This window comes from Channa argus, chromosome 12 (genome assembly GCF_033026475.1).
Source record: "Channa argus isolate prfri chromosome 12, Channa argus male v1.0, whole genome shotgun sequence".
In the NCBI taxonomy this organism is placed as follows: Eukaryota; Metazoa; Chordata; class Actinopteri; order Anabantiformes; family Channidae; genus Channa; species Channa argus.
In genome coordinates this window covers 25,400,128-25,426,245 of record NC_090208.1, presented here as the reverse complement: position 1 = coordinate 25,426,245, position 26,118 = coordinate 25,400,128, and the positions used below count along the sequence as shown (strand labels likewise).

Genomic DNA, 26,118 nt, shown 5'->3' with positions numbered 1-26,118 from the left:
CATAATGCAATGATTTGCAAATCTCAATCCATATTTTATTCACAATAGAACATAAACATTTCAGATTTTGAAATATATTTTAAATATTAGCTCATTTTGAATTTGATGGCATCTCAAAAAAGTTGGAACGGGGGCAACAAAAGGCTACAAATTAAAAAAAAAAAAATGGAGGAGCAATTGACAACTAATTAAGGTTAATTGGCAACAGGTCAGTAACATGACTGGGTATAAAAGGAGCATTTTAGAAAGGCAGAGCTTCTTAAATGTGAAGATGGGCAATGGTTCACCAATCTGAGACAAACTGACATTTTTTGGAACAAATTCAGAAAAATGGTCCCAACATAAAATTGTGAAGACTTTGAAGATCCCACTATCGACAGCATATCATCTCATCAAAAGATTCGGAGAATCAGGAGGAAATCTGCGCGCAAGGCCCAAGGTCTAAAGTGGATGCACTTTTTTTGCAAGTGGATTTCTGCAGACTAAAGAGGAAAGGGACCATCCAGCTTGTTATCAGTGGACAGTTGAAAAGCCTGCATCTGATGGTATTAGGGGGGGCATTAGTGCCTATGGTGTGGCCAATTACACATCTGGAAAGGGACCATCAATCCTAAAAGGTACATAGAGGTTTTTGAGCAACATATGCAATGTTGCTTTCAGGGGAGGCCTGAAATTATTCAGCAAGAAAATGTTAAACCATGTCTCAGTTTCAACATCTGATATGTTGTTTTTGTTCTATTGTGAATAAAATATGGGTTGATAAGTTTTGCAAATCACTGCATTCTGTTTTTCTTTATGTTTTACACATCATCCCAACTTTATCTGAATTGGGGTTGTACCAATACAATATTTAGTATTCTTTAAAATACATTGTTTTCCTTTTAGTTTTGCACTTTAAGTAAAATGCAGAAAAGGTGCTCAGTACTTTTACTTCTGCAATCACATTTTGCTGCATATGGCACTTTGTACCCGCAGTCAGCTCAGAGTGGCCATGCAGTATTAAAGGTGTGGCCGATTGGTGTATAGTCTCACTTTCAACTCCATGTTGGAAACTGCATCCATGAAGAACAGAAACCACTGACCCACTCCACTAATTAACACAGGATTAAGGCAGTAAGACATTAGATTTTTCTAGTTTAATAATAAACCAGGGATCACATTTTTTTAATACTACTTTGGTGATATCATGATAATAAAAACTGCCAAAGAAGTGCACTGAAACATTAGGGCAGTAGCACACTCTGTTGACAAATCTGCAGCCAAGGAGAATCGTTAAGGAACAATTAGTCACCCAAAATGTTATAAACTTTATTTGATAGTCAAATTAAAATCCAATTCACCTTGACCATTTATATTTTTCTCTTCATATCACACAGTTTGGTAGCATGGGTTACTTCAATGTGGATTAACTCTGATACATTAGTAAAACAGTCTTCCAGTAAAGCTTTTAATATTAAAAGATAGTTAACATAAATAGTTAGCATCTATTTGATTTTGAAAAAAAAAAAATGAAAACACTGAATTCTAAGTATTTATATTTTATAATTAGTAATCTGTGCACTTTCCTTGATAACCAAGTACAAATACTCATAGTATTTGTTGCTTTTAATAGTCTATTATTGTCGACAATGACTTTGACAAAATTGTACAGCTCTAGTGGATATGCATCGTAAGGAAAACTTAAAAATGTGATTGTGCAGTTCAGGTGTAGATAAGGACTTAGCATTGCACTACAAGCAAAGATCTTTATATATTCTATATCCTCATCTTTATCCCACACACTTCATAATTCAACAAAAAGGATGTTTTCAAAAAGCCCTCAGTTGCTGACAAATGCACACTTTCAAATTCCACACCTCTACTTTGTAACACAGGCTCTCTGTTATAAAGATCACGTTTCCATGCCAAAACTAATGTAAATATAATGGCATCACCAAGGGCATGGTGAAGAAAAACTACTTATTCTTAAAACTCTGCAGTAAAGGACTCTTTGTAGTCAAGAATAAAACATTATTTAAAAGCATTTGAAAACTCATTAAGAATTGTAGATGGCATGAATTGCAATTTGTACCCACCCTAATATTATTATGATTAATAAGAAAATAATGTAACATAATGTATATACCCAGCATTATGCTGTACAATTTCGAATGCTAGTGAATGCTAGTAATTTATAGACTCTACGTGAAAGAAAGAAAAACAACATATAACAACAATAATTTGTCAAGTCAGTTTTATGCTTCATTTACTATCCCCATAGAGTGGACAGGGGTTTTATGAAAACTCTGTAGAACTGTAGGGGACTGCACAGTTTGTAATAATTCCCTGTGGTTTCCCCATGCTGAGCAGCATTTTGCATATTACACGGTTATCATAGTTTGATACACAATTGTATTATTAAAAATATTGATCAGTGCAGCTTTGAGGAATCCTGCAGCCTATATTTAACCATCTTAAGTCCTGCATCAGTGAACACCTGCTGCTCTACTTTTCTAGTACAGGGTTTGTGGACTTAAGCTGTTAATTCACAATCACTTACACTCGTTCTGCATTAATAAACTGCTAATTAAAATGATTGTCAGGAAAAATTTCCAGCATAGCAATTGCACTTTTATGGTTAATGGCTCTTAGTCACCATAAGTGATAAGTACTTTTACAGATGTTTCACTGCTTATTGCTAGCATTCCATCATCTCTGGAACACATTGAAGCACCCAGTCCTTTAGTACCAATTTCTCTTTAGTGTGTGGTTTAGCAGAGCTCTCCTGTATGTTTGCTCTGCTCATTTTTATCTTACACTTGGGCTCCTCTAGGACTTTACAGTATAAGGGGTTGTTTACCATGCTGTAATGTCGCAACTTGGATAGTGTTTCTTCAAGGAATTAACTGACTGATTAGCTCTATACGGGTTTTTGAAAAACTTTTTCTGCACAATCTGAACCTCCTAAACCCAAGAATCAATTTAAACTTTGGCTTAGACTGATTCTTACTGCTAAAAATGAGTATTCAACTGGGTTTTACTTTTCTTTTTTTTTTTTTCTTTTTTTTACTTTCAGCACCTCTCAAGATCCAAAGGTTGTGCTTCAGGCATGAATCACCATCAACTGGGAAAAATGTTTGTTTAATGAGTCAACCTGTTGATCTCAGCTATGTAAAATGGAGGGACTGTTGGAAATATATACCAAGTCTAAATATGTTTAATCCTAATGGTCCAAGACCTACCAGTCTTCCTGACATGGTGTAAAGAAATTATAAGTAGGGGCTTGGGATTTTAAACTAATGCAGGGTTTGCGTTTCTTCTTAACAAATACATGTAGGCTTTCAACAAGGCATATACTGCAGGGACAAGAGGACAAACTGCACTGCAACTGTGTATTGACCACAGACAGAACCCATGCAGACAGCAGGAAATGCGGTCTAAATAAAATAAAATATAATAAAAATAAACAGAGCGGCATGCTAATCTCATTCTGTCAATGGAAATAAATTGAAAAGTCATAACACTATTATCTTGAGAGAAAATGTGCATGTGTGTCACAGATGTTTGTGTGAGGGGAAAAACCTAGAAATGCATTTGTTTTCTGTAATTGTGCTTTAGGAACTAGTCGGTTAGGTACTGTTTACTGAAATGGGCAAGCCCTATGGCACACACATTTATATTTATTTCCTAAATTAATGTTGAGCTGAAATTCTATCCCTCACATGGAAAATATTACTAGAGCCTGGCCAAACTATGGACAAAGCCCATTCATCTTGTTCTATGCTGAAGTATGGGAACATTGGAAGCCCTGTACAAGACCTTTAGTGATTTTAAAATTAGTCTTAAATGTCACCTAAATGCACACGACCACTTCCTCTTCTAAACTCCCAGCTATCATTTATCCACAATCACTCCTTTTTGACAGCTGTAGCACTGTGAGAGAAAACAATGGCAGGAGAGGACATAATCCAGAGTGGTTCATTGCTGCTGTGATGCCAGCACAAGGCCAGGATTATGAAGCCGGGATTACACATGCAAGCACACACACAAAAAAAGGGTCGGATTTCAACCAGGGCCTGTTTTCAGTCACTGTGTGAAGATACACAGCATTGTCATGCCATATTTACCTACAGCTAGGGCTGGCGTAAAAGGATGAAATGCCATATAGCTACCAGGTCAATTTAAAGCCAGTGGAGAGTTAGTTTTGGTTTATACAGTAGTTTTGTTTTTTGTTTCTGAACCGTTTGGAAATGAACAATTATAAGTCTGAAATTTGATTTTCACCTCTCCATGTATATTATGCTCTTTATTTCAATAAAGATAATCACTGGCAGTTCTGTCATTTTAGAAAAGTCTTAGCTTTCTTTCATGCAGTGCAGATGTAGGCAGTGTAGTAACACAAATATATGCAGTACAGAGGACAGTGAAGGTGTCAGAGATGGGTCATAGAGTACATAACAGCATAACAGGACTTAGTCAGTTTGTGTTTTGAGATATTTGTTTACTTGTGATAAACACATGAAGCAGCATTAGAAAATCCTTCTGAAGAACAGTTGCAGGCAGAGATAATGCTCCTCTTTGAAAACATAGAACAAAATTGGTTTTGTTTTCTTTTTACTAGTAAAGATTAGCTAGTAACAGCTATGGGCCAGGGGGCGGCCATAGCTAAGTTGGTAAGGCAGTCGACCATGGACCACAGGGTCAGTAGTTCCATCCCCGCTACCAGTTACATGTCGAAGTGTCCTTGGGCAACCCCGAGTTGCTCCCAGTGGGTCAGGTGAGCACCTTGCATGGCAGCTCCACCATCGCTGTGTGAGTGTGTGTGAATGGGAATCAACATTGTAAAGTGCTTTGGATAAAAGCGCTATATAAGCGACTATTTAGCTACGGGCAACTTAAAAGGTGGATTGTTCTTACATGTTCTTAAGGGATGAGTCGTGAATCAGTCAACAAAGCTTTAAACATTCATTTTATTAATACTGGTATTGTTGCATGGGGTACATTCTACTGATGGCCCGTTTTTCAAGCGCTTAGAAAAATCTAAACCCATTTCAACCAGATACTGTCAATATTCTTTCTCCTCACAAAAAAAGTGGTGGATCGTCATGCTCATCAAAGATGTATCAATTACAAATTATTTAAGAGCTATTCCAGTTTATTATAACTTTGGTCTAATGGCTGTAGTTTATAAATCAATTAGGGTAAAGCCCCAAGATGGCGTCACACAGAAGCACAGTGCTACCCTAAAGAGAGCTCCAAGCAGACCACCACTACCCAGCCATTTTTTAGCAAATGCCAGGTCCCTGGGCAACAGAATGGATGAGTTGACACTGGATTTTACGATGGGGTCAGCTACCCAGAAGGCTTGTGTTATGATTATACCGGAAACCTGGCTTCACCTGGGAATCATAGACAGTGCTATTGAACTAGCAGGACGCTCCACCTATAGTGGAGACAGGAATCAAGACTCTGATAAGAGCTGAGCGGGAGGCTTGTGTATTTATGTAAATAACAGCGGGTACCTAAATACTACTATTGCCAATCAGCAATGCTCTCAATACTCGGAGTTCCTAGCAGTTAAATGCAAACCATACTACCTGCCACTTTTGGCTTGTGCTAACTGCCGTAAACAAACAGAGAGCACACCCTGAGGGCATTTTTATAGCTGCTGGGGAATTTAACCACGCAAATCTAAGGAGCCTGCTTCCTAAATTCCAACAGCATGTTAAATTTGCCACAAGACGGCTAACACGACTATGTTTGTTCCAACATTACCAAAGGATACAGAGCCCATCTCCTCTACAATCTTGAACAGTTCGGCCATCTTTCACTCTTCCGTACCCCAGCATACAGCCCCCTTATCAGAAAACTGAAGCCCATTTAAAAATAAAAACAAAAATATACTCTACAACTGCAAGACTGCTTCTACAGAACCATTCACAGACATTTTTAATTCCTCACTGTCCCAAACCACTGTACCCACCTGCCTGAAGTCAGCTACTTTTATACAGGCGCCTAAACAAAGTAAAATCAGCGGTTTAGACGATTAGACCAATAGCACTCACCCCCGTCTATGCAAAAGGTTTTAAAAGACATAAAAGTTAAGTAAAAGTACATAAAATCCAACATACCCACTCATCTTGACCCACAGCAAATATGCCTATGGATCACAAGGATCGACAGAAGTTGCCATTGCCACCACTCTCCATACAGCACTTACACACACCTTGACCTTGAATGCTTTTCAGTGACTACAGCTTGGGGTTCAACATCATTGCTGATCTTGGGTTAAGTCTGAACAGTACTTGTGTATGTGGATAAAAGCCTTCCTCACAAATCATACACACAGACTCACAAACATTTCCACCAGCCTGAACCTTTATGTGGGAGCACCGAAGGGTTTTGTGCAGGGTACTCTTCTCTACTCACTCTACAAAAGTTACTGTACTGCTATCTACTCTATTAATACAATAATTAAATTTGCTAATGACACAACTGTTGTGAGATGAATATCAAAGAATAAAACGCAATACAGACAGAAGGTGAACAGATTGACGCATTCATGCAATGACAATGAACTCACACTGAATATTTTTTTTTTTTAAATAAAAAAAAATTAAATAAAACACACCAAGAAAATCATAATTGATTTTAGGAGACATTGTGAGAACCCTTCTCCTCTAATCATCAGGGGAGAGGAAGTGGGTGTCCTGTTTCTACTGTAGGGATGGTCAAAAAGGTTCAACAGCAGCTCTGCTTCTTATGAACGTTGAGAAAGAATCAGAGCTTTTACCACTGCTCCAATCAGAGCTATGTGAACTGCACAGAGATGGACTGGAAAGGTCTTCACAGGGTCATTAACATAGCATTAAATGTATGGAACCCCACTGCCCACCCTAGGGGACATTTTTTTAGGACTCGTCATCTCCACAGAGCCAACATATTCACACAGGACAAAACACACCCCTGTCACCATCTGTTTGCCTTACTGCCCTCTGGTAGGCACTATAGAGCAATGAAAGCCTGCACCTCCAGACTCATTTCTATCCAACTAATAATAACGAACTGAACAAAAAGTCCTTGCTGCCATAGAGCTGGACCGATCACTCTCACATACATAATTATTTTTGGTATATATTATTTTTATTATTTATTTATTATTATTATTATTATTATTATTATTATGTTTGTATTCATCAAATTTATTTATCTTACCTTATTTTATTCCAAAGATGATTTATTTTTTTCTAGGTACTGCACAGCAGAACTTTGATGTACTTTCATGCAATGACAATAAAGTTGATTGATTGAATTAGTTATGAAAATAACAGAAATGCAATGATCAGCTTTTTGTCACTATTGTGCCTACAGTGAACTCAAATTTCTGAAGTGATTGCTTCATGTCTGAAATACCACCCATAAAAGTCTTACAAGGACAGATCTAGTAACACTGTGTGTTTAACAAGGCACTGGTCTGAAGGAGTCACATGAAGGGTCACATCAAGGGTTATTATTCATATTGCCTACTAAAAAAAAAATGTATTGTACTGAAACTGCCTCCGATCATCAGTCTGTTAATAACATTTAGTTAATTGCCATTTTTATCAGATCTGTGTAACTGGGGGTAGCTTTTTCGTGGTAATACTTAACTTTTATTTCACTTCATGCCTACTCGAGAATGTGCTAATGTATTGTAACGAAATGTCTGCAGGTCTCTCTGTAGCAGCTCTTTAGTCTCATTTTTATAACTGGGTGTCCCCTGTGCATTTGATGAGCAACTTCAACTAAAATACAAGACATTATTCTGTTCATCTATTACAGATCTATTCAGAATCTATTGCATTTTTAGACAAACATAAATTGGACACAGACTTTTTCCCCCTCTCCTATAACTAAGCCTATTTATAGAACTGAGTCACCATCAAGTAGCAGTGTGACACAACCTCAATTATCTTCTACTACTGCTGCCGTGACCACTCCCACCCTCTAATCTAACTGAAAAGAATCTTTGTTTTCGTGAAATGCAACCAATGGAATTTGTACTGTATATTCTGATTAATAAGCTTTTATTTTTCATTTGGCCTGAAATAACATGACCTAGTTAGACATTAGCATTAAGTTACAATAAACACCACAACAAAAATGGAGTCACGTATTCTTTACGTTATTCTAAAAGGCTACAGCTGTGCAATGATGCACTGGTTAAGCATTTAAACAGAACTGACACAGCTTAACAGACATTCTTTTGCAGCTTTAGCCAATATTCTTGTGTTAAGATATATTTATTTTCCTCTTTCTTGAGATCTTTGGGTTTTTGCTTGGGTTCCAGCAAGCCACGAGTCAACTGGGAAGTTGACTCGTGGCTTGGTTGGGAAACAGCATTGAGAAGCCTGACCAAAATTGCTTCACTCAAGAGACAGAGGGTAAAGGAATCATGGCATCTGAGAGAACACTGGAAATCTGGCTGTTCATACCACTGAAAAACCATGTAAAATATCACCTCACTCAACTTCAACAAACCTAATTTGCACAGAAAAATGACTATTCTTAATAACATCAGCAAGCCTTTGATTGGGCAACTGTTTCTCGAGCTGGCAGCCAAAGCCAACCAAAATGCGCATCAGTGGCACATCTAGTGGGCTGCTTTGCACTTTATAAACTAGAATTACCACATCAGGGTTGAATGCGTATGTCTACCCAGAGGCACACTGCCCAATTGGGCGTTGTGGTACTGCAATCATAAGAGTAGGCATTTCTAGTTTTATCCATTGTCCACTAACTTAACATAAGAAGTTGATTTCTACAACATCTGCTTAACATTTTCCCTGGGAACTCACTTAATTTGTTTTTCTGGGTTTTTAATCTAATAACAAAAAAAAAAAAAAAAAAAAAAAAAAAAAAAAGGTACAAATGCCAGTAGAATTCCTAGGTTTTACTGGAACTACAGTGCAAAACCTGGTCAATTTAGCACCACTAAGCAAAGCAAACATCCATGGAGATTTCCACTTGTCCTTAAGTCTAGTCCACTCATAATGTATATTTAGATTATGGCAGTTAACATTACTGGGGACAAAAAACGCATTTAGGCAAAACCACAATTTTTTAATGCTGTTAATGTGGGGTCTGTTACCACAACATGTTGCCTCACCTGTGCAGAGGTTGACCCTGAGTGACTGACTAGAAATATAGATTCTCAGCATTTTTTTTTTAAAACAAACAGTACAGACATGGCATGGCACAATGCTAATGAGAACCCCCACCAAGCCTGCACGTCAGGGCACGGCATTTTTTTGAAAACCAATATAGACTATTGTAAACACATTTGAAAAAAATGACATGCATCTTTATCAGGCCTTTCTCTTTTAATTTTACACATTACGTGTCAGTAATCAGTGTCATTATAATACTATAATTGATCACTGAATAACCATCACGGAGCCAATCTGTTTTCTAATTAAGTTTGAGTAAACATGAGATTTCAGATAATGCAAACGCTAGTAAGGGAGGGGTGGACATTTGTCACATAAAATAATAACTTAGCGAGTTCTGGTGAGTCTATTTAGCAGCCTCCACAATAATCCACACCCTGACAATTTTCATCCCCAGTTTATTAGCTTCACATGTCAGTCCAGCAGTACCATGTGTCCATTCCTCTGCACAGAAACAAAGCAGCAAGGTGAGTGGCACAGCCAAGCGCGCAAAAACAGATAAGGTGGGACTACATTGTATTGCATTACATGATTTAAAACCATGTCACATTCAGCATGATAGTAAAGGACGGTACATTTTATGTGTTTGAGAGTGTGAATAAAAGCTTACAAAAATGACGTTCACAGCAAATGCAGCTAGAATACACATCATGAAGCAATAACAATATGACCATGGACAGGCCACTGACAGGTCACGTCAATAACATCGATTATCACAGTACCATTGCACTGAGAAATATATTGGAAACGTTTGGCACCATGTCAACATTTTGTTGCTGACGTTGAGGTTATGGAAAAATGAAATCACTGGCAAGCATAAGGATTTGAGAGCCAAATTGTAAAGCTAGACAAATGGGTAAGAACAAGTTAAAAACTGCAGTTCTTATGGATTGTTCTCAGTCTGCAGTGGACAGGACATTTCAAAAGCGGTCTACAGAATTAAAACTACTAGTAAAGTTGTCTACAAGTAAAACTACTACTAGTAGCTACTGTAGCTCAATTTGCTAGAAGTCAGTGATTCTCATTAAATGTGTGTCAGATAATATAGGGCAATGTAGTTTCTTGTTTATGGAGCTACGTAGCCATAGACCAATCCTGGTGCCTACACTGACCTGTGTCCACCACCAAAACCACCTACAATGGTCTGGTCTAATGAATCACTTTTATTTTATTTATTTACTTATTTGTATTTTTAAAGAAATGCCATCTGGATGCCCAAAAAGGCAAGCCAACATAGGAAGTGTAATACTTTACTTTCTACTGGGAAACTTTGTTTCCTGACATTTTATGTAGATGATAATTTGTCATCTACCACCTACCAAAACACTGTTGCTGACCGAGTACACTCCTTCATAAAATGGTGTTTTATTAGCATAATTCACCCTGCCACACAACAGAAATGGTTCAAGAATGCTTTGAGGAACATAATTTTGATCTGTTGACCTGATTCCAAATACTTTAGACCTTGATCAAATCAAGCATCTATGCAATATGATAGGGAGAAAAATAGGGATGCCCCACCTTGCAACTCACAGGACTTCACGTATCTCCTACTGACAGCTTGATTTTAGATTTCACAGCCAAAACAGCTCTGACTCAATGAGGCAACAGAGGTTTAGTGGAGTCCACACCTTTGGCTATGGCTCATCAGTGCAGATTGTTCATTTATCATGACTTGTAACTTTCATTACAAAGAAAAACAAACAAGCCAAACACATACTTAGACACTCAAATGTTGAAATCAAATGATATCTGGCTCAAATCGGCAGACAACCACCTCTAGCATTGTATGAGCCAACCAACCTACATCATTTCTTCACAATAAAACAGAACATTGAAATCTAATTGAAATCCATTGTTCTTATAACAGCAACAACTAAACAAAAGTCTACTCTAACAGTAGTACACGTCCCAAAATTCAAATATAAACTTGCATTAATAGGTAGCTACTGCACTTAAAATTCTGCAAAAGTTGTTTTGTGGCAGCACTGATTCATTTTGTAACATCATTATTTCCTAATAAAAATATGGCTACTGAAAATATTCCAGTGAATATAATAATCCAACAACTTAAAAAAATAAAAAACTCCCAATACTGCGCTTTGGAGGCAGATGTGTTTAAACGCTCAATCCTTTTGCTGGAACCAACACATTTGTCTACAAATCTTACTAAAAAAGTATCAGTTGTGAAAAAAATGAATGAATTTTCCTCAGAGAAAGAGAATGACCCCTTTCTTATAAATTCAAACATACCATCCGGATCTTGTTTTCTACATCCGATTGGTATTTTCATCTAACAGTCATCAACTTTGTTAACCTGTTGATTTTTTTCCCCTCGTTTCTAAGGACATACACATTTCAAGTACCATTTAACTTAATCTTAGCCCTAAAATGTGAAGGTCATTAAAAATAAAGTCTGACAATAATGGGAAACAGGGGCTGCTCAGGTAAGACTCTGTTCCTATTCTGGAATGCAAAGTTTAAATGAAGAGTCAGATATATGGTTTAACAGTGCCATGGCAACATCTCATTCTGTAGAACAGTCAATATGTGGGTGTATCTTGCCTGAATTAAAAACTGAAGAAAAGGAAAAATTGAAAGAGTGGACCTGTTGCTTTAGCTACCAACAAAGATGGGAAACTTTGCTTCTAGAAATATAATTTCACACTTAACTTTTTTAAATTTTTACTCTCATTAAGCCACACTCAGTAACCCATAATGACAAAGTACAAAAAAAAAAACATTTTAGAAATATCTGTAAATTAATTTAAAGAAAAAAACTGAAATATCACATGTACATAAGTATTCAGACCCTTTGTTCCTGTGTCATGTCAATGTTTTAAGCTCCAAAACATATTTGATTGTTTTCATGGACTTGAGTAACAGATTTACAGTCAGATTCCTTGGGAAAGCTGATTTTATTTTTTTATTTTTAAAGTGTAAACCAGAAAGCTGGTTTCAGAAATCTCTTCCTCAGGAAGATTTCAGTCTGACAGAGCTGATTTTGGTGCCATGTTTTCGCATCTAATCAATGTTCTCCAACTGCACATGTGCGTAACAAAAGGCTGCAGAAAGGAACACACAGCTGATTGTAATAATGAAAAAAAAGTAGAGATCATTAACGGGTTAATGAGTGTAGCTGGGTGATTAAAAATTTGGGAAACAGTGTTTTGTTTACAGCACATCAGAGTCATGAACCATTTAAAAAAATAAATTAAAAAAAAGATTTAATCATTTGACTACACCGGCAACTGAGTGATAGAAACGTCATCAACACACCCACTCACTTGCTTTTAATACTGCCGACAATTTGGAACACAGCAGCAAGCTGCACGCTCAAGCTCATGCACATAATACAGAAACTGCCCCGGGGGCTCGAAGGATATAGTCTGGTTTAATGTCGCCAGCATTTCACTCTGACATTTTCCTTCAAACATACACCCCTCCTAAAAAAAAAAGTCAGCATACTGTCAGAATTCCAGTGGATGTTTGAAAGGGGCTTCTGAGTACCTCAGTTAGTGCATTTAAACAGAGTGTGAATCAGGCCCTTCAGTATTTGGATCAATTTGCTTGTTAAATAGGAGGTGTAAAGTCAGACTACAGATGTTTTATAATTTTGTTGAATATTTATTAATTTTTTGCTTTTAAAAACTCAATTTCTGGTTTTGTCATGACCTGTGATTAGCATTTATGCTTCACTACAACAGTGATCCAGACATTTATAATAGTTTTGTATTTAGACTGACAGGGTATTATAAAAACTATACCATGGAACACTTGAAGCGGACATTTCAGCAGTCTTCTTTTAAAGAAAATACTGAATAAAATTCTACAAAAGAGACAAATTCAGAGATGAACAACTGATCTTCAATCCATTCCATCTAAAAATGGATATATACAAGCTTATGAAGGAATGCGTGCATTTGTAGTGGGGTTATGGTCCACTTTTTTAAGAGACAACAAATCCACATTGTCTGCTCTGATGCACCACCTGAGCATCTTTCTAAGCCAGAAGCTTAGCTGCACTTACAAACATGACTCAAATCATCTCTGGTGAGTGATGCAATTGCTGATTTCATTCAATGAGCATGAGAGACAGAGACAGAGACAGAGACAGAGAGACAGAGAGAGAGAGAGACAGAGAGAGAGAGACAGAGAGAGAGAGACAGAGAGAGAGAGACAGAGAGAGAGAGACAGAGAGACAGAGACAGAGAGACAGAGACAGAGAGAGAGAGACAGAGAGAGAGAGACAGAGAGAGAGAGAGAGAGAGAGACAGAGAGACAGAGACAGAGAGAGAGAGAGAGACAGAGAGAGAGACAGAGACAGAGAGAGAGACAGAGACAGAGAGAGAGACAGAGAGACAGAGAGACAGAGAGAGAGACAGAGAGACAGAGAGAAAGAGAGAGAGAAAGAGAGAGACAGAGAGACAGACAGAGAGACAGAGAGACAGAGAGACAGAGAGACAGAGAGAGAGAGACAGAGAGAGAGAGACAGAGAGAGACAGAGAGATTGAGAAAGAAAAAGAAAGAGCAAGAAGGAGATTGAGAGAGAGAGCGAGAGAGAGACGGAGAGAGCGAGAGAAACATATTGAAGGGAGGAAAAGCGAGAAAGAAGAGAGACAAAACAAGATTTTTGCCAAGAGTGTCTCTGGAGGGATCAACGCCTTTCGGATGGTTCTGGCAACTTTTCACCTCTGCTTTTGGTGCGGAATATGTGTGGGCTCTCCAAGCATTAGGAAGCTGTATTACTTGCATAGTCCAAAAATGTTCCCCTGTGAGACATCAAACTCAAGTATTGTGCGATAAATACTAGAGGAGAAACCCCAGAACACCTTTTAACAACAACTCCCATCATGTGGATTAGAGCAGCGATACATGAATACATTCTACAAAACGGGGAGGATGTGTGTGAAGAGTGTGTGAAGAGTTCTGGGAGTACATCTCCCATAGATCACTGTCACATTCACACTCTACCTTCATCACTTCAGAAAACAAAATGATGAACACAAAGACTCACAGTTTAGAAATCAGTACCATAAACAAAGGGATGTACAAAAAAGAAAGGGGAGCAATAACAAAAAACCTTGTGGTCTTACACAGCCAACGGAGTGGTTTATTAATGCACAGGAGAGCATCATTGGAAGACGCCGTTTCTAAATCAGATGTCTGTTTGACAGACAGAAAAGCCCTAATTAAGGCAGGCAGTGTGTCCCTCAAGTGGCTGGCCTACTTGGCTAAATTAGCGATTTGGAATAAAGCCTGGAGGGAATAGTCCAGTTTATCCTTGTTTTAAAGAGACGGGGAGCCACCACCTGGAGGCGATGACACCAAAAAGGAGACAGGTTTAAGGGCCCTTAGTCTTACCTAGTGTGGCTGTGATAAAGAACACAAAAATGTGAACACAAACTGCAACTGTAGCACCATTGCTAATACTGTATATACAGTAAAACAAGTCATGATCTGATGAAGCCAGCAGAACTACATCATTTGCAAAAAGCAGAAATCCCATCCCAAGAACATGTTACCAGAATCTTTAATTTTCTAACAAACTACAGAAGAGAGTTACCCTTCGTCCTTGTTTGGTACACCTTTCATGAACTACTTCTCCTTGACTTCTAAACAGTGGTTGAAGTGGTTCAGGGATATATGATCATGATTTTTCTTGGACACCTCACCTTGAAGAACGTTCTAGCACGTGCAACTGGCACGATAACGTTTAGGGTAGATCATAAAAGGGGTTCTGTTTCTGGCATGCCACAAACAACAGCCAGATAAAAAGCAGGGCATATAGTACATTAGGCTTTTAAAAGGCTCATACCAATATCATCAGTAACAGGGAATTACCATGTTAATAACCTAAAAATTAAAAAAAAAAAAAAAAAAAAAGGTTGACGTAATTGCTGTTAGAATCAGTTATAATGTTTAAGTTTGAGTAATTTTTTTGGTTAAATATGAATAATTTGTGTGTATAAAGAGGAACCTGTGATGCAGAAGATAATGTTTCAAGGTACATTGCTGTATTATTGTTTTCCAAAGACTGAGGCACAGTGAAGACTTGTTTAAGCCGAAGTTTATTTTCTCCCCATAAGTTAATGCAGCCAATGAGGTATGTGAAGCTTTGTGTTCATTTACATTGTTCTTAAGACCTGTTAGCAACCTGTACTGTATGGATTAACAACATGATTGACTAGAAGGGAGTTACAGTCAATCTGTCCTAACTATACTTCAAAAAACAATAAATAAATAAATAAAAAGTGATCCTAGCTAAAAATGTAGAAGTCAACAGTCACTATCTACTTTTTGCACACTGGAGACTTGTTTTAACTTCTATTTAAATACATTTTTGCTGATTTTAGGTTCAAGTGAGCAAGAACAACAAAAAAAAAAAAACACATTTGTGCGCTTTTCTAATCTCCAGGTTTATTCATAATAGAAAGGCTTGACTGGGTTACTATTCTTCAGGAATTCATGTAGTTCATAAGTATGACATGGTGGGCTCCCGTGGTCATTAAGTGAATGGGCAATAGCAGATAGATCAGCTTAGCGCCATGTAAGTGCAGACCATTTACCTTCCTTCTTTTACTCTTTAATCTCATTTTCAGTTTGAACAGTCATCTACAACTGAATAGGAAACAACATTTATTACCTTAGGGAAAAGGGAAAAAAAAAAAAAAAAAAAAAAAGGCTCACACATACAGACACACACGGGGGAATAAGAAGCCTTTCTTTTGCCAGTTGATTGATGGGAAAATTAGGTGGGCAGAGCTGAAAATACCTTTTTCCAAGACTGGGGACTCCACTCCCGCTGACAGTTGCTCTATAACATGGCAGGCTGATTTCTGTTTTTCACGCTCACTCGCGTCATTCTAATGAGATATTTTTAGACTGCCTCAACCAGCTGTGCATCGGTTTCAAGTGAAGTATGGAGTGAATGATTACAAATAGACACACACATACACTTCTTTCATTAGGCTACTAATAATCTACATATTGCATCTGAACGGCAAATAACTCCCATCTGTTCACCTCTTCACTGGATTCTGTGGCCATATTAAAAGGACACCTGCACTGATTCCCTTTGGTTCTACTATGGGTAGTACATGTACATGAATGTCAATAAACTTCTCTCTGCCTTCCCTATATTAAAATATCTATTTACTTCTAGCTGAAAAATGCCTCCAGATGACATTACTTGAAAGCAACCCTACATTCAGATTATGTCATATCGTTGCTTGCACAATGGAATTTTTAGTCAACCTGCTTTTCCACAGTTCCTACAGATGACATGATGAGAATTCTTAATGATGAAAGACTCCTCCAGGTGATGTCATCTGGAGGAGTTTTTCAGCTAGATGCAGATAAATATTTTAATGTAATTCAGTCAGAGGGAAGTTTAAAAGCATTATTGTAGATTTCCACCTAAACTACAGCCATAAAAAGCAAGTTGAAAACTGGTGAAGTCACCCTTCACATCCAACCGTAGCTCAAAGTAGACATTTATAAGGCTCCAAAGCATTTTCAGGAGCAGAGGGTTTAAAAACAAAAAATGCAATGCTGACTTGCAGAGCCTTGGTGAGGAGAGAAAAAAGAAGCAAATGGTAAAACTAAACATCCCTTTTCCCCTGTGAAACACCAAATAGAGACAGCTTAGAAATTAAAAAAAAAAAAATTCAGTCAGACAAATGTATAAAAATAAAAAGTAAAATGAATATAATTTCATCAACGTAACATTTAGAGCATATTCAGCTAGAACAAATGTTTATCACTGGTCTGCATATGATTATATAGTCTGATGACAACTAATAATTTGCACAGGTATGCGTGACAAGAAAAATACTCCTAAGCATATGAGGAGAGGAACACTATTCCCACAATCAAAACATGATTAAAGCTCATTGATGTTTTGGGGCTGTATGCAAAGCTCCGGTGCCTGATGCACAAAGAGTCGAAGTAAGAATGTATGCAGCCAATTATCAGATTTTAAAACAAAGACTACACTCGTCAGTCAAAAAAAAAGCTAAAAATGAATATGTAGTGGTTTATTGAACAAAACAAAGAACAGCCAACTATAAGGAAAGCTTCAAAAAGAAAAAAGTAAATGTTTTACAATGGCCTTTTCAGGCTTCAAACTTTAGTAAAAACCCGCAGTTTTGGACTAAATTAAGGTCAGCTTCACCACAAACGAAATGCTCCAAAATGTATTTGGAACTGGACTGAGACTCAACCGGTAGGTTATGATGCTCAAGGGTCAGTCATTTGGAGCGGCATCAGGAGTGTGACTGCTGGGTTCATATGTGCCAAAACTAAGCAGGAGTTCAATTCAACCAGACGAAACACAGTAGGTGCAAAAACATCAACATGGGTGCAATTCCAAAAAATTTGGAACAAATCCTGTAGCAATATCTTGTTGCTCACCTCACACCGTTTGAATGGATAAAGTGCTAAATCTTAATAGGACTATAAAGTAGTTCATTAACAGCTAAAAGGTATCTGCTAACTTGGACACACGCATGGCTATAACGTTGTCTGATCATGAAATGGTTAAACTGACAAAGAGCCAAAACCACAAGAATCTTGGTCATTCCATGATGTTAAAAAAGGCGTAAGATATTGAGTGCAATTACCTTAGAGTGTCTGACGGTCTGTGTCTCATGCCTAAAGTGTGTCTATGAACTCTAATTGCTTCTAAGTGGTGACGGAGACATGAGGCGATTCTTTTAGGCGTTACTGAGTCATTACTTATGCTAGTTTAAACAGGGCCTGTATGAACAGCTCACTGGTCATCCAAGTCATAGGCCATGTGGGTCATCCAGGACCTGAGGGATGAGCTGTGGATACAATGACAAGGCACTCAAATACCATGCAGGCTGAATACACAACTCCTTTGTGTTATCTCTCTTTTCTACTTCATAAACATGCGCGTGCGCGCACACACCCACACTTTCTCTCGGTCCATCTCTTTCATGTGTACTCTTAGCAGGGTACTGTGTAAATGGCGCGTTGAGCCACTGACATTAGCTGCCAAGCCAACCGCTGGCAAAGCAAACACACCTCTGATGGAGCACTTTATTTAGGCACTATTTTGTGTGTTTGTTAAATATGTGTGTTTGAGGGGGTGTGGCAGTCTTCACATAAACCACAGGGTTGAGAGGTTGGTCACTACCAGTGTTACCGGGCTCACAGCTCATATTCAAAGCAGTTGCACCAGCACATTAAGGTTTGGATGTATGGGGGGGGTGAGTGTGTGCATTGTGTATGGGTGCATGTGAGCATGATTCCAGTCAGAGCTGACAGGGCTCACTGCTGTTAAATGAAGCCAGACCAAAAATTGTCTGTTTCAAATTCAGTAAATGATATTATTGTTCATTGTTTAGCTAAATATATCAGAGCCAAGTGATTCACTGAACACTGACTGCATCACACACTGGTACAATTAGGTGCACAAAGACTGTAACAAACACCTATATTACCCCACTGACTATATTTAGCTCTCCATCTCTGTTTCCATGGGAATGAAGAGTTCACCGTGAGTGGCTGGGGCCTCTGGTATTTTCCAGAAGCAAAGATGACAGAATGGCTGCCTCCTGAACCATAGCTAGCTTTTCCACAGCCTGGTGGGTTTGTCAAGTGATCATTTCCACTCTGCCGAGTCCAAGCATCACTAGGCCTGTCTTTAACTCCTGCCCTAGTTTTCCCTGCATACAGTCCTGTGCTGTCAATGAAGACAGGCTTTCAGTTCAGTACATCTGGATAATGTTTTAGATCCATGTTCTTGCCTTGTCCCACTATTAAGTATTTAACATTGAAGGTAAGGATTAAGGATCTTTAATGCAGAGACATTTAAAAAATGTTTTATCAATAAGATAAAATCTCCGCCAAATCTGGGGAACAGCCATTACATGTATGCTGCTATACGTACTGCAGAGTATATTTTAAAAGAAACGTTTCATATTTAGGATTCGGCCACAGTGCACCATGAAGCCTAATTTGTGCTTTTTGTGTTCGCATAGGTCTACATGACATAGATTTACTAATTTGCCAATTCAACGAGGGTCCACACAGACTCTTTCCAAAATGCATTTGTGGACCATATCCACCTTCCTCCAACTGCAGTATGAAAAGAAGCATGCATGTCTGAAGGTAAGCCAAACCTATGAAATACTAAGGAGTCACACCAACACTGCTCTCAATCAAAGCTGTGCACACTCTACAAAAACAATAAATACATACTTTTGTTCTTTATTGTGAAGACAAAGTTTCAATTAAAGTATTAAAAATACCATTAAAATGTTTAAATCTGGAAATTGTGTACACAAATATATTATTACAACCAAAGCACATAAGCATGCACCACTAATGCCCACAAGCAGATGGAGGTGCAATGATAACATATATTGCTAATTTTTGTCATTCAGTCTTCCTTATGTTGCAATTTAACTTTGGCTAGTGTATTGCATGAGAAAGCAGTGCGTTTGATATGAAACCAAGGTTTTCAACCACACAAATAAAGCCTCTCCAAACAGATAAAGCTTCCCATTTAGGATTTTTCATCACGCAGCAGCAACAGCACTGGCAGCAACTTGGGGGTTTCCCCTCATTGAGCGTGACCTTCAGTTCAGGCTGCCAGGTTTGAATACATCAGCTAGTCTAACAGTACACTGCTGTGTCTGCCTGTCTGTTTGCCTAAGGGCCGAATGTGCCTCAAGTCCTGTCTTTCCTATCTCTCTTCTTAACACTACTGCTGTCATATAAAAAACACCTGATGGTGACGGTTTTGCTAATTATTTTAGCATAAAATTAATAACATTGGATTGGATCCTTGTAACCATAGTGACCAGTGGTAAGCTCAGTTGTGACCATGTGGCTAACAAGACAAAGGTAGTGGCCATGCAAAAAAGTAGTCATATCACTGACGAAGGGGTAAAAAAATTTTAAAAAAAAATAATCGCAACTACCAGTAGAGGCTATGAACATGAAGCTCGACTCAGCCTCAGAAAAAACAATTCATAGTTTTGAGCATCATTCCTATCAGTTAAGAGAACTCTAAAATCTTTAAAAGGACTGTAATGGTCAAGTGAGCTCTTGATAACAAGTCTGGCTGTAACATATTTCAAGTCTTAACCACAGGTCTTCCCCATTACAATTTTTTCTCGTGTGAGTGGAGAGGCTGCAGTAAGCCGGCTGTGAGTTCCCCATCTTTGCACATTTCTGTCCTGTCATTGACAATTGCATATAGTGTTTTCTTTGCTTTTAGAGCTGTGCCATGTACAGTCTTAACAACACATCCTCATTTTTAGACATGTGGCTTTTTGCGAAAACAAGTAAAAATAAAGCACTATGAATTGTTGACTTGTAAAAAGGTGCAATGCAAGGTTAATGCTCCATTTGTCTGGTATTGCCAGTTTCTTGTTTCAATCTCAATAACCTTTTTTTTTTTTTTTCAAACCCAAAGGACTGTTAATCTAAACGTCTAACACTAATCTCACCAAGCATTAAAATCAAATATTCAATGTTTAATTTTATCAGTTAGAATGTTGGATATGAAAATGTGACCAAGGAGAATTATCATTTGAATGTACCCAGCCTGAGAAGTTAAAAGTTATATAAACTAAAAAGTCATATTAAGATTACGTTTTTCGGTCCCAAATTTAATTTATTTATACATTTCTTTTTTATTAAAGAGCTTTCACTCGCACAAACATCAACATAATGATGCCAACAAATACCCACGTCCTTTTACAAAAACACTCCACCTCTCCTTGCTTTCCATTACACTTAATTTTACCCTTCAGGTGAGGAAGGATTGTGCGCCGCAAAGAAATTCAGCCAAAGCAATCAGAGAATGGAATCAATCATAGACTCCTTTTAGAAACATCTGCCCCCTTCTCTTTCTGCTTTCCTGCCTCTTACCACTCATGTCCTCCCTTGGGCAACTACAGCAATAATAATTCAACCTGAGCAACACAAACGTCATCATTCAAGTCCTTTTTTTTGCTGTGAATGAAGTTTCCCTTCATGGTTGTGTCTGAGGCAGAACGGCAAAATAGATTATGCCTTTTTAGTTTCTTTCATTGTATAATTTCTTGTTTTAACACCACATGTACTCTCCCTCATTTTGCTTTTCTTCATACAGCTTTGAGGAAAGCCCCTACTTCCCCCAAGAGATGCTACATATGCTGCCGCTGCACACTCACTCACCACCCCTCCGACTTTTCAGGCCTATTTTCTTTTGTTTGTGTCCCGAGCACCAACAGCCCATTAGGATTTTGTGCAGGGATCAATCAGCAGAGCAACATCCAGACAGCGGGAGACAATGCTGAACAGATAATAATCAAAGAGAACTCAAAAAGTTGAGGAAAGTTGTTGTTTGTTTAGTTTTAATCCCCCCCCCCCCCCCCCCAAAAAAAAAAAAAATTGTGCCAATATGTTGCCTTCACTAACTTGTGTTTGAAAGTAAAAGCTACCTCTATGAGTCATGTGAAGCTCATCAGAAATCAGTGGCTGTGGTCGGTATCGGAGAATGAGTCACAAGAGGAGCTGCTAGCCTCCCTCATGTTGGTGCCACTGTGATGAGTGGCATTGCGAAAATGGAAAGTATGAAAGCGAAAGTGGCTTTTAAGCTGGAGGAGTAAAATGTGGTAAGCAGAGCTCCTACCATCTGAAACCTGGTCACCACATGCAACTGCAGACATGACGTGGAGAGAAATAGTGAAGGCGTGAGAAAACATGTACAGTCAGAAACAAAGAGGAAGTTGATTTAAAGGCTGACAAGGCTACAACAAGAACTGTTTTAAGCCAATTTAACTGCCCAGTACCACCTGCTGCTGCTGCTGCAGTTTTACATCAAGACAACACGGTGTGTGACACCAGCTTTTCATAAGCTTAAAGGCAAAGTTTTAGTACTTACCCCTAGCAGACAACTTCTTTGTATTGATTATTTTGGCAGCGTATTCCTGCCCTGTGGAAATCTTCATGCACCGCCGCACCACAGAAAAGGCACCCCTATGCAGCACACATAATGAGGGGTCAGTAAGACCATGGGCAGATTATTCCAAATATACAAGGATAGTCTTATGTGATTATAATATTGAGCTTGGAGGTTCCTTCTTCACCTTAAACACAGAATTTTACAGAACAGTCGCACCTCCAGGCTGCATGTTTTGGAGTTCTGCTCTGTAGTTAGTATTGATAACAAATACTTGATAAGCAATAAAACCTACTTGAGTGTAGAATGTCAGTTCGAATTGAATTTTGGTACAAATGGAAAAGTAATCCCTACCCATAGTAATTGCATGTTGGGCTATAAGTGCTTGCAAACCACAGGTGACCTACACTCTGTACTGTCACTAAATGGATCAACAGCACATTGTTATACAGTAACGGCTGTTACCAACATTTTTTTTTTTTTTTTACAGCCTTCTGGCTTATCCACATTGAGCAAACTGTAGATGCTGGCTTAGTGGCTTCCTCTTTGCAGAATTGCCACGAACACCTATGTTGTTCACTGTTCTAATGGTGAACTCATCAACACTGATATTAACCATTGCATGAGCGGCTTTTAGTTTCCTAAATCAGAGGTCTCAAACCCTTGTCCTCAGAGAACACTGCCCTGAAAGTTTTCTAGCTACCCCTGCACCACCCACTGCTGATTACCTGGATCAGGTGTGTTCACTCAATCTTAGCATCTTAGATGAGGGAGGGTTGGGGAGGCAATCAGCAGTTGGTAGGTTAGAAAACAAGCAGGACACTGTTCCCTGAGGACCAAGGTGGGGAATCCCTGTTCTAGGCCTTACCCTGGGGTTCATTGCAACCTCCTTCATTATTAGAAACCTTTTCTATGCACAATCCCTGATGGGCGACCACTCCTGGGGAAAGTAACAGTGGTCGTGAATGTTCTCCATTTTAAGAACTGTGTGAAGTACAAACTCTTGCAAAATTCTTTTGTAAGCACCTTCAGCCTGGTGAGAATTAACAACTGAGGTTTTCAGAAATCTCCTTTATTTGAACCACGAGACACTTTTACCAACCTGTTGTCATTAAAAGCAGACTTTGTTAGAGAAGACACATTTCTCAGATTTAAGTGAGCCAGGACCTCCTACGCTAACAACAGATTGTCATTTTATTGATAGAGCTGACTAATTTCCTCTTCAAATACATTCATAATCCTAAACTGCCACACACAAATCTGTAAGATTGGGTCACTTTCCTAGATAAATTGCTAAACAAGTGTAATCTTTTATTTGTTTAATTGGGTTTCTTTTATCTTGTTTTAGGACTTAAGTCATGTTACTGTGTGAGACCACTGACATTGTCAAACACTAAACATTTAATATGCAGGAAAAACAGGACATCAGGTCAGATCAGTGCTGGAACAAACTATTGTAAAAAGCCATTAGTATGGGTTACAGAGTACACACAGCCATTGTAATGTTTTTGGCAAGATTGGGGTTGAAATGACCATACTGTACTACCCAGCCCTACCAGATCGCTATCCAAATGTGGGAATGAAAGCTTACCTGCATACTCTGTAGACAGAAAAGACTTAAATGAGGAAAAAAAAAAAAGGGGAATGCTGCTTTTATTAGTTATTAATTATTTTATCCAACACTTTACAACCCTTCTTTAAATGATGTGGTTTATTGCTCAAATTGCACTCAGGCTTAAATACAAGTAGTGTAACAAGAATCTAAAAAATAAATAAATAAATAAAACGTGTGTATAGTGCCATTTTTGGGTTTTTTTTCTTTGAGGTAATAAGAAATAAACCCATATGTTTGGATCTGTATTTGTAGTAGGCAGTGTAACAATCACTGTTGCATAGCTGAGTCATCCTGATAAATGATTGAGGTAGATAGGTAACTGTATCAGCTCTAAATACTCCACCACTGAGATTTATCATTCACTAAAGCTGAACATCTGAAAGATTTGTGGCTTTGTTCCCAACTGTAACTACAACCACGCTAAAAAGGAGAAGCCACTCCTTGACGCGCCTGACTGAAGAGCACGTTTATCTGTGTAAACATAAGTGCAAAGCTTACTATTTAGTTATAAAAAAAAAATCACTGGCAATCTAACAATAAAACATAGCTGTAAATTTGCTATGTGAACAACAGAAATAGTTTCAACAATCCGCATTTTTGCACATAGCAGCAGAACCTTGTGCATACACACACGCACACTAAATACCGAGAAGCAGTCTCTTATAGAAAAGGCTTACGTGCACGAGTAGTGCGCTTAGATTCAATGCGGCTGATTGAGACCGAGGAGCGCGACCTTACGCTGCCGATCGCATCAAGACCAAATTCCAGAGCAGCTCCTGCTAGTTTGTACTCGCCTGGCACTTTGCCACAGGCGCGCACGTCCTGGAGCATAACTTTGAAGTCGCGATAACTTCCTCGATTGTTTCGGCAATCGTTTCATTTAACTACCAGAGTTTTACGAGCTAATGGGCGGTGACGGGGGGGGGGGGGGGGGGAGAGCAAATTTTAAAAGTTGAGGAAATATTAAACATAAGGGCTCGGGTTGAATGAGCACACGTTAATTCTTTGAACGCTCGCGCTCGTCGGTGATGACCACGTTCAGGTGAATCTAAAGGATTTTGGATTGAAAGTTCGCGTGACGTCCCCCACGCGCGCCAGCTGAACCCTATCAAGGTACTATAGGAGCGGGGAGGCAGAGGTCTCGAGCATGGGTTTAAACCTAAAACACCGAGTGCGAAAATCACAAGACAACACAAGTGCAACTTAGCTAAAAACCAATTCTAATAAGAGTGTTAAGAAAATGAAAAGGACCTACTTTCCCAGCTCTTCGTACAGCTGGTACTCATCGGTAAACCGGGTGCAGGTCGTTGAAGCCATGTTAGGTGAGCAGAGGAGACCGACGTGGGGAACTAAAGATCGGTTACTTTAACGCTCGTCAAATCCGTTCCCTCGTACGTCCCAATGTGCCACTTGTCGCCTTTCGGTAAAGAAAATAAAAGTAGACAAGTCAGAAATCAATTAGGACGAGTCCTGCGTGAGATATAAAAGCTCCTCTCGGCTGCTGTTCGCAGACCCCGGTTACTCCTGGACTTGACAGGGACGTTGCGACCCGCTATTGTGTTTGTCTCTACACTGACACTTGGATTAGTTGACCGCAGTCAACACTTACTTAAAATACAATTGCACACATCCGGTGCTGGCACTTCAAAATAAGGGCCGAAATGAAGCGCTTGGAAAACGTAAATTAATGACCGAATGTGTCATTGTCAGCTTTTTTTTGGCCCCTCTGAGACCAATTTACACTGTTTACATTGGGTAAAATATTGAATATTTGGAGGTAATTACATTTTATCCTTCTTTATATTTTTTTGTTTAAAATCCAGTGTATAAAGTTCTGTGAACGTATGTCTTTAAATTTGTCTTTCCCATTTTTGTAAGAGCCTAATTAAAAGTAGGACGAAAACTAAATAAACCTTTTGACTATGTGCTTTCGACATACTCGACACTTTTAGTGTGATTACGTTACTCTTCTTCTTTTATTTTGGTGGTAAAACAACATTCGTTTTAACCGTTGATACGTGGCGTTTAACTTGATGAAGGTTACCGAGCGCTTCCTTGTTAAAAACACGCTGCACCGGAGCGCCACCCGGCGACAGTAGGGCTGAACTGCAACGGAGCCCTGTTGTGTGGGAAGGAAGTGGCAACGAAGCTCACCCACTCAACCGCATTCCCATAAACAACCAAGGCGCTACCACAGACTTCGATTTTTGGTTTTTGTTGATCTGATTTACATCATATAGCAGAGTTAGGAGAAATTGAAAAACAAACTTTAGTCTTGATTGTTCTGCTGAAGGAATCACAATGAAAACGTTTCCTTCCCACATAGTCCACATTCATTTAGCTTTATTTGCATAAAGCATTTATGTCCCAGTCACACATGCTGTCTTACC

The 26,118-nt window shown here is 38.6% G+C and overlaps 1 protein-coding gene across 9 annotated transcripts in view; it reads right to left on the bottom strand.

Moving 5' to 3' along the window:
* Positions 1–25,322, bottom strand: part of camk2d1 (calcium/calmodulin-dependent protein kinase (CaM kinase) II delta 1) — a 93,768-nt gene extending 68,446 nt beyond the window's left edge. For 6 of the 9 annotated variants that reach the window (XM_067523816.1, XM_067523818.1, XM_067523822.1 and 3 more), the window contains exons 1-2: positions 24,984–25,321; positions 22,096–22,190 (exon numbers count right to left, since the gene is read on the bottom strand). In XM_067523816.1, coding sequence (XP_067379917.1) covers positions 22,096–22,190; positions 24,984–25,045 — 157 coding nt within the window. In that variant the 5' untranslated portion in view covers positions 25,046–25,321. Of the gene's footprint in view, positions 1–22,095; positions 22,191–24,405; positions 24,459–24,983 lie in introns of those variants that run through there. The other 3 variants (XM_067523813.1, XM_067523823.1, XM_067523821.1) reach the window with 3 other exon arrangements.
* Between the last annotated feature and the right edge of the window lie 796 nt (positions 25,323–26,118).